The 9,713-nt window shown below is 42.0% G+C and overlaps 1 protein-coding gene across 1 annotated transcript in view; it reads right to left on the reverse strand.

The window, feature by feature from the left end:
* Positions 1–9,713, reverse strand: part of Dnm1l (dynamin 1-like) — a 44,628-nt gene that overhangs the window by 12,166 nt on the left and 22,749 nt on the right. The window contains exons 9-13 of the mRNA XM_013033409.1: positions 8,952–9,083; positions 5,882–6,088; positions 3,852–3,972; positions 1,717–1,872; positions 1,474–1,563 (exon numbers count right to left, since the gene is read on the reverse strand). Of these exons, the coding sequence (XP_012888863.1) occupies positions 1,474–1,563; positions 1,717–1,872; positions 3,852–3,972; positions 5,882–6,088; positions 8,952–9,083 (706 nt within the window). The remainder of the gene's footprint in view (positions 1–1,473; positions 1,564–1,716; positions 1,873–3,851; positions 3,973–5,881; positions 6,089–8,951; positions 9,084–9,713) is intronic.

Below are 9,713 nucleotides of genomic sequence, written 5' to 3' on the forward strand. Positions count from 1 at the left end.
CTAGCCTTGAGCTGAAGAGCTGAGGGACAGAGCCCAGGCCCAGAGTTCAGGCCCCACGACCGGACCCTCCCACCAAAAAAAAAAAAGGAAATCTAAGTTCCAACACTTAAAATTTCAGATCTTTTTAATCTACATCAAGCATTTAGATCATCTTCAACAAGAAAACAGTTCCCATCAGACATAAAGATGTTAACTTTAGGGGCTGGGTAGTTGGCTCAGTGGTAGAGTGCTTGCCTCGCATGCATGAGGCCCTGGGTTCAATTCCTCAGCACCACATAAGCAAAAAGAAAAAAGCCGGAAGTGGCATTGTGGCTCAAGTGGTAGAGCACTAACTAGCTTTGAGCTGAAGAGCTGAGGAACAGCGCCCAGGCCCAGTTCAGGCCCCACGACCGGCAAAAAAAAAAAAGTTATCTTTAAATAGGATAAAGAATACATTTAGAGGGCTGAGAAGGTGGCTCAGTGGTAGAGCGCTTGCCTTGCATGCATGAGGCCCTGGGATTCGATTCCTCAGCACCACATAAGCAAAGAGAAAAAAAGCCGGAAGTGGCGCTGTGGCTCAAGTGGTAGAGCGCTAGCCTTGAGCTGAAGAGCTGAGGGACAGCGCCCAGGCCCACAGTTCAGGCCCCACAACCAGACCCCTCCCCCCCTCCCAAAAAAAGAATACATTTTGACTAGAGGTAATAACTAGCCTGGGTGGGCAGATAATACATGATCAAAACCTAATTGGGGGCTGGGAAGGTGGCTTAGTGGTAGAGTGCTTGCCTTGCATGCATGAGGCCCTGGGTTCAATTCCTCAGCATCTCATAAGCAGAAAAGGCCGCAAGTGGTGTTGTGGCTCACAAGTGGTAGAGCACTGGCCTTGAGCTGAAGAGCAGAAGGACAGTGCCCAGTCCCAGAGTTCAGGCCCCATGACCGACAAAAAAACAAAACAAAAAAACTAATAGGGCCAGGTGTTGGTGGAGGCTGAAATCTGAGGACTGAATTCAAAGCCAGCCCAGTCAGGAAAGTCCATAGGACTCTATCTCCAGTTAGCCACCCAAAAGCCTGAAATGGAGGTATATGGCTCAAGTGCCATCCTTGAGCAAAAATTAACTTGATGTCATTTTAATCACATTAATAAAATATTAATTTCATCACAGTTAAAGTAAGCTTGCAATACAGACTCAGTTCACAAAAGCTAAAGGCAGAACTAATTTCTCCATTAAAGTCAGTGGTAGGTATAACATTAACCAAGCAAAGTTATTCATTCCTCACAACAATGCATGGCTATAGGTTAGCAATTATGAAATTATGAAGGAAAAAAATGCACTTTGTACTAGAATTATCACAAGTTCTTTTTGGGAATAAGATTCATTTTCCTGGCAAGATGTGCCTAAACTCAAAAGTAACCACAATGCTATAGAATAAGCTGCTAAAGGAAGGTCTAAGCTGTCACTTGGGGTAATTAAAATGAACCACGAAATAGCCAATTACCATTTCATTGGTGACAGGCAGCCGCTTACGGAGAAGACAAGTTACAACTTCCACTATGGCATCATGAAGCTTAGGGAACCGCAACAATTCCTATGTATGATAGAGAAATAAAAATGTCAGTCTGTTTTGGTTAATGGCAATTAACTCATCACTGAAACACCAAAGTGATGAATCCATTTCAAATCACTTCCTAGACAAGTAGGGAGCTCGCCTTGTGTTTCCTGACTGGCCACCACCCGTTACCTGTGTGCTGTAGTTGCTGCAGTGCTGAATGATCCTCTGCATCTCCTCGTGCACCAGCTCCACGCAGCGCAGGCTGGGCTCCTCCAGACGTTTGATCTGCCGCTTTACCAGTAACTCAAAGGAAACCTCAGGCACAAATAAAGCAGGACGAGGACCCTGAAACGATACAAACTCCAGCTCATTATTGGCAGCCATGTGTGAGTTCACAAAAGTTACAAAGTGAAATCATATTTTTGGTATTTTTCCTGAAAAGTGCTGCTTCAAGAATGAGAGCAAAATGAAGACAAACTATACAGTCACTTTAAAAGAGACAGGCTGAGTCGGGTGTTGGTGGCTCAAGCCTGTAATCCTAGCTACTCAGGAGGCTGAGATCTGAGGATCTCAGTTCAAAGCCAGCTCAGGCAGGAAAGTCTGTGACACTCATCTCCAATAAACCAACAGAAAACCAGAAGTAGCACTGTAACTCAAGTGGTAGAGCGCTAGCCTTGAGCTAAAGAGCTGATAGTGCCCAAGAGTTCAAGCCCCACGACTGCCCAAAAATAAATAAATAAATAAATAAGGCAGGCTGGTGGGCTGGGAATGTGGCTTAGTGGTAGAGTGCTTGCCTAGCATGTATGAAGTCCTAGGTTTGTTTCCTCAGTACCACAAACAAAAAGGGCTAGAAATGGTGCTGTGGCTCAAGTGGTAGAGTGCTAGACTTGAGCAAGAGCAGCTCAGGGACAGTGCCCAGGCTTTGAGTTGAAGCCCCAGGATTGGCCAAAAACAAAATAAAGAGGCTGGGCATGGTGGCTTCTGCCTGTAACCCTAGCTACTTAGGGTAGTGGATAAGGGGAGGACTGGGAGCAATGAGACTCAACTGAGGACATTAAGTTCATAAGACCTGATCTCAATCAATAAAAAGCTGGGTGTGATCATGTGTACCTACCATCTAAGCTATATTAGAAACAAAAACAGGATTGCTGGCTTGTTTTAAAAATTTCCCTATGATCTAGCAATACCACTCTTGGGTATCTATCCAGAACATTACAAGTCAGGATACAGTAAAGACCTTTGCACGTACATGTTCACTGCTGCACTATCGCCATAGCCAAGTTAAGAGCCCAGACGCCCCTCAATGGGCAAATGGAGAAAACGTGAGAGAATGTATACACAGAGAATGCATGTACATGCATATACATACATACAATAGAATCGTACTCATCTATCAGAGATCATTTGTAGGGAAATAGATGGACCTAGAAAAACTTACGCTAGCTAGGTGAAGTAACTCAGGCTCAGAAATACAAATAGTGCATGTTTCTCCCATATGTGGAAGTTAGATCCAAATTATATGCGAACATATTCTGAGTCATGTGCTTACATACATATACAAACAAATTGACTAAAGGATAGTGGGAAGGATTCCCTTGGTGTAACAATTCATTAGTAACAATACCTTACAGTTTAACAAAATGAATACCAGGAAGCTAAAACAGGTTTTGCTGGGTAGTAGGGGAGACAGAAGGAGAGAGAGAGGGTGGGCGAATACAGTACTCATGTGTAAAAACAGGACCAGATAAGTGGAGGGAATCAGTGGGATTGAGAGAGCTGGGGGAAAACAATGGAAGGACTGACATTGATCACAGCACTTTTAACTCATAATTTGACCTGTTGAATTGAAATCCTTTTATACAAGTACTTAAAGGTAATAATAATAGTTTATAAAAAAAAATAAAAAAGGGATAGTGGCTTGGCTCAAGTGGTAGAGTGCCTGCCTAACACACACATGTGGCCCCCAGGTTCAAACCCAGTACTGTTTAAAAAAATAGTAAGATAAGCTGGGCGCCGGTGGCTCATGCCTGTAATCCTAGCTACTCAGGAGGCTGATATCTGAGGATCGTCATTCAAAGCCAGCCCAGGCAGGAAAGTCCTTGAGACTCTTATTTCCAATAAACCACTAGAAAACAGGAAGTGGTGCTGTGGCTCAAGAAGTAGAGCGCTCGCCCTGAGCTGAAGAGCGCAGGGACAGCGCCCAGGCCCAGAGTTCAAGCCCTATAACCGACCAAAAAACAAAACAAAACAAAACCATATAGCATATAGTTTTTAAAAAAGGGCTTTAACCTCATTTTTGAAGTCTGAAAGTTAAGCATACTCACGGTAGCATTTCTAATAGCAGTCAAAATGTCAATAGTGTTAAGGCCACCCAGGGGGTCAACAGATTCTAAAGTTCGCCCAAAAGTCTCATGAAAAATATAACAAATTCTAGCACCACCGCATCTGAAAGACAATGAATTGTATGATTATTTGTATTACTATGTAACAAAGAAGCTAAAAGTCAGAACTCTTCAAATTTGTCTGATAAATAATTCTATTTGCTGGGCACCCTAATCCTGACTACTCAGAAGACTGAAATCTGAGGATCACTGTTCGGTCAGCCAGGGTATGAAAGTCCATGAGACTCATCTCCAATTAACCACCACGAAACCAGAAGTGGTGTTGTGGTTCAAAATGGTAGAGTGCTAGCCTTGAGCAAAAAAGCTCAGGGACAGCATTCAGGCCAAGTTCAAGCCCCATGACTGACAAAAATAGAAATAAAAAATATAAAAAATTCTACTTCATCTATTCCCATGTCCATGTTTGTAAGCATAAAACATCAGGTATTGGGGCTGGGAAGGTGGCTCAGTGGTAGAGCACTTGCCTTGCATGCATGAGGTCCTGGGTTCGATTCCTCAGCACCAAATAAGCAGGGGAAAAAAAAGCCAGAAGTGGTGCTATGGCTTAAGTGGTAGCGCGCTAGCCTTGAGCTGAAGTGCTGAGGGACAGCACCCAGGCCCAGAGTTCAGGCCCCATGACCGGACCCAAAACCAATCAATCAATCAATCAGGTATTGCTGAACAGCTTTTCTCTGCCTAGTTCTCCTTAACTAGCTTTTGAGCTCCTAAAGACAGCAAACAATGCCATATTTGTTTCTCAAGATTCATGAAATGGAGGGTAAAGTTCAGCATACTTTTACCATACGGCCAACTCACACTGAAATCTAAATTTTGTGTAATTTTCAAATAAGAAATAATCTCGTTAGATGTTTTCTCATATTTAATTTTTTATAAAAAATTGAAATAGTTATATAGCTACATAATTATCATTTTTATTACATATCTAATTATTACTTCTAATATAATTTTAAAAATAATTATTAACTGGTGACCTGTTGATTGCCTAATTCTGTTTTGACAAATTCAATATCTTGACCAGTACTTGTCTAGGACAATGTCAAACTTAGCAAGAATAACCTCTAGTTGGTAAAATTAAGGGTAATTTTGATTTATTATTTTTCTTCTGGTCCTGGTGCCTGAACTTAGATTTTTCTCTTAGATTTGTCCACCTGAGCTAACCTGGAACTTTGATCTTTGGATCTCAGCCACCTGAGTAGCTAGAATTACAGGCATGAGCCCTAACACCTGACAGAATATTTTAAAAGTTAAATTAAGGAAGATTTTAGAATATGGCATATGTCTCACTCCTAAAATCCTAGCTACTTGAGGGGCTGAGGAAAAAGGATCATGAGTTTGAGGACAGTCTGGCCAACAGTGAGACCTCAGGGGGAAAAAAAAAAGATTTAAAAACGAATATCAAGTAAAAATACTGCTTTCTAAAAGACCTCAAATTGTTACCATGCTTTTAGTTTAGGTGGGCACTACTGGTTCACACCTATAAACCTAGTCACTTAGGAGACTGAGATCTGAGGATCTCCATTCAAAGCCAGCCCAAGCTAAAGTCCTAAAGACTTATCTCCAGTTAATAACCAAAGAGCAGGAAGTAGAGCTGTGGCTCAAGTGAGAGTGCTCATCTGCAGCAAAAAAAAGGGACAGCACCCAGGATTCTGAATTCAAGCCCCACTAGTGGCACAGGAGAAAGGGAGAGAAAAATAACTAAATCAGTAGACTGGAGTGTGGCTTATGTGGTAGAGTGCTTGCTTCAAACCTCAGTACTCCCAAAAAAGCACAGTAGTTTATAGTGCATAGTTTACAAAGCATTTTACACACATACTAGTTATCCTACCCATTTCTGTAAAATCGTATTTTTGCCTTATGGATAAGAAGTCACAATCAGATAATTTTAGTCACTTTAACAAAAGACAGTGACCTTGCAATCTAGGTTATGAAGTCTACAAAAATGTTTAACTTACAGCTCTGAAGTTTCAATATATTTTGCAGTTCCTTCAATTGTATTACAATATTCTGTGGCAAATTTGGTGATGAGCTGGAGTAAAGTAGCACTTTTATCATCCACAGGTTCACCATAACTGTTTAGAAGAGACTGATATTGAGCAGCTAGAACGTTTATTCTTGTTTTCAGCTCTGGTAAGCAATCTCGGATGTGATGCATAAGTAACCTGAAAAAAAAAATACCATGCTTTAAGTACAAATAAAGGGGACAACTTGTCAAATAATTTATGATATTGGGAAATCTGGTTGTGATCATTAGCCACATTGCCTGGTGTGCAGTTCCTAAAAGCGCTGGCACCTCCAAAGGCAAGATAAGATACCCCAATCTCCAGCCATGTGAGAGAGGCTGGCAGTTGAACTGATCACCGAAGGCCAATGATAGACTCATGTCTATGCAATGAAGCTGCCATGAAAACTCAGGACAATGACTATGCAGCTAAACACAAACAAGCTCCAGGAGTATGAAAGCTAAGTTCTGGGGTCATTCTGACTCATCCTATGTGCCTTGCTTTCTCCCAACTAGTTCATCTTCATCTTTTATAATATCCCTTATAATAAGTGAATACATATAAGTTAACATGCTCTGAGTCGGGACCCACTTTAGGAAATCAGTTGGACCCAAAGAATTGAAGGAAGCTGAATTTAAAGCCAGTCAGGAGCCAAGGTCATAACTGTGTGCTGATAACTGATGCTTGAAGTGGAAGGGCAGTCTTGTAGGAGTGATCCCTCCACTATGAGATCTGATGCCAATTTCTAGCGTATTACCTAGTGTTTTCTAGGTAAACAGTGTTATCTTCCTTAAACTGAGTTAAAGGACACCTGGGAAGAATTCACAGACAATTGGCTGACTGGAGAAATGGGAAAACCTAGCCAGGTGCCAGTGACTCACTCCTGTAGTCCTAGCTACTCAGGAGGTTGAGATCTGAGGATCATGTTTCAAAGCCAGCCTGGACAGAAGAATCACAGTAGTTCTTAACTTTAATTAACCATTCAAAAAACTGAAATAGAGCTGTGGGCCAAAGTGGTACAGCACTAGCCTTGAGCAAAAGAGCTCAGAGACAGCACCCAGGCCCTGAGTTCAAGCCCCACAACAACAACAAAAAGAAATGGGCAAACCCCCAAAGAGATGATTGAAGCATCTCTGCTCCCATTTCAGTTGGTTTTCCTGTATCACAATAGTAGGTAATTAAGCAATCTTAGATTACAGGTGAACACCTTTTTCAAAAGTGACATAAATGAAGATGTTTTGGTCAATGCTTTTGACATCTGCCTTTGTGGGGACTGTTACAGAAAACTAAACATAATGTCTTAATTTTTTTAATGTCAGGCCTGGGACTTTGAACTCAGGATCTATGCACTACTCAGAAGTTCTCTGCTCAAGGACAGCATTCTACCACTTGAGCCACATCTCCAACTTCCAGCTTCTTTGGGAGGGTGCTTAATTGCCGCTAAAAAGCTTACAAACTTTCCTGCTTGGTCTAGCTTTGAACCTAGATTCTCAGATCCCTCTCCTTAGTAGCCAGGATTACAGGTGTGAGTCAACAGCACCTGGCCAAATATAAATTTTTGGGGGGGTCCGGTTGTGGGGCCTGAACTCTGGGCCTGGGTGCTGTCCTTCAGCTCTTCAGCTCAAGGCTAGCACTCTACCACTTGAGCCACAGCGCCACTTTTGGCTTTTTTCTTTTTGCTTATGTGGTGCTGGGGAATCGAACCCAGGGCCTCATGCATTGCAAGGCAAGCGCTCTACCACTGAGCCACCTTCCCAGCCCCCCAAATATAAATTTTTAAAATGCAGATGATGCTGGGCGCCGGTGGCTCACGCTTGTAATCCTAGCTACTCAGGCAGGAAGTCCGTGAGACTCTTATCTCAAATAAACCACTAGAAAACCGGAAGTGGCGCTATCGCTCAAGTGGTAGAGCACTGACCTTGAACTGAAGAGCGCAGGGACAGTGCCCAAGCCCAGAGTTCAAGCTCCACAACCGACAAAAAAAGAAAAGAAAAAAAAAACAAATTATTTTCCTATTACTATCATTTTACCACAAGAAAAGTAAGCCTATCAGTCCAATTCTGCCCATATAATCTGGTTTTATCAGCTCATCTTTTATAGGAGGCCCCAGAATAGTGTAAACCCACCTTATTCAGATCCACATACAATTTGCCTTTCATTTAGGGAGAGAAAATGGCTTTCATTTATCCAGTCACTTATAATCTAGAATGTTCCTATGCCATCAGCAAGGAACAAGGTATACAACATACATTACTTCTACTACCAATAGGAACAGAAAAAGCTCTAAAAATAATGGTATGAAAATTATAAATTTTACTTCAGCTTTTCAATTAAAGTCATTTATAACTAGTTGTAACCTCAAAACTAGATTAACTATCAAAACTTTGTCATTGCTGGGCACTGGTGGCTCATGCCTGTAATCATCGCTACTCAGAAGGTTGAGATCTGAGGACTGAAATTCTAAGCCAGCTGGGGCAGAAAAGTCCATGTGAGACTCATTTCCAACTAAACACCAATAAGCTGAAGAGTACTCGCCTTAAGTGAAAATGCTCAGGGGCAGCAGCTAGGCACTGAGTTTAAGCCCAAGGACGAGCACCAAAAAATGAAAAAAAAAAAAAAAACAACCCACAAAAACATGTTGTACTTCAATATTTTAAATACATTTGATTATTTAGTACTAGCTACCCTCTGAAAAAGACATCTACTTTACAAGAACTGTAAAGAAACAGTCTCAGACACCTGCTGGCAAAACCAAAGCACCTCCTTTTCAAAAAGGGAAAATGAAAATGTGGGTAAGCACTGGTGGCTCATGTCTGTAATCCTAACTATTCAGAAGGCGGAGATCTGAGGATCATGGTTTGGAGCCAGCCTAAGTCGTCAAATCTCCAGATAACAATTTCAGCAAAAGCTGGAACTGGTGATATAGCTCAAGTGGTAGAGTGCCAGCCATGAGTGGGAAAACATCAAGCAAGGGCAGGAGGCCCTGATTTCAAGCTAGGGGAAAAAAAGATGAAAATGTTACCTGTTTAGAGTCCGAGCAAGATACTTCGTTCCATTTCTGTTGGCAAGAGATGGGTATTTCTTTTGAAGAAAAGCATATTCATCCCGGATTGAATCAGTTACACTCTTCTTATTGTTAATATCCAGCTGGCTCCTATGGTTGAAAAATGGTAAAGTTATTTAAAACTATTTTAAAGTCAGTTGTCATCTTCTCCTTTCCCTAGATGATGATGGGGTTCATATTAGCACCAGCCATTGTTCCTTTTTGTGGGAGGAGCTGAGCTCAGGGCTTCACACTTGCTAGGTAGTCGGGTGCTATACCATTTGACCCACATTTCCAGCCTTTTTTGCTTTATTTTTCAGACAGGATCTTGCTTATGGCCTAGATCATCCCTGGGCCAAGATTTTTCTATAGCCTCACATGTACTGGGGAACAGGTGCACACCACCATGCTGAACTTGTTTTGTTGAGATTGGGTGATGGGGAGTGGTCTTCATTAACAAATTATTTGCCCAAACTTGCAATTCTCGTAGATCTCTACCTCCCAAGCAGGTGAGATTACAGGGATGTTCCACTGCACCAGACCCAGGTATTGTTTCCTTAATACCTGACACGGATAGTTTTGAGTCTTACAATAATCCTTTTTTTTTTTTTTTTTTGTCAGTCATGGGGCTTGAACTCGGCCTGGGCACTGTCCCTCAGCTCTTCAAGCTCAAGGCTAGCGCTCTACCACTTAAGCCACAGCGCCACTTCCGGCTTTTTTCTTTTTGCTTATGTGGTGCTG

The sequence above is a fragment of the Dipodomys ordii genome, unplaced genomic scaffold, assembly GCF_000151885.1.
Source record: "Dipodomys ordii isolate 6190 unplaced genomic scaffold, Dord_2.0 Scaffold167, whole genome shotgun sequence".
In the NCBI taxonomy this organism is placed as follows: domain Eukaryota; kingdom Metazoa; phylum Chordata; class Mammalia; order Rodentia; family Heteromyidae; genus Dipodomys; species Dipodomys ordii.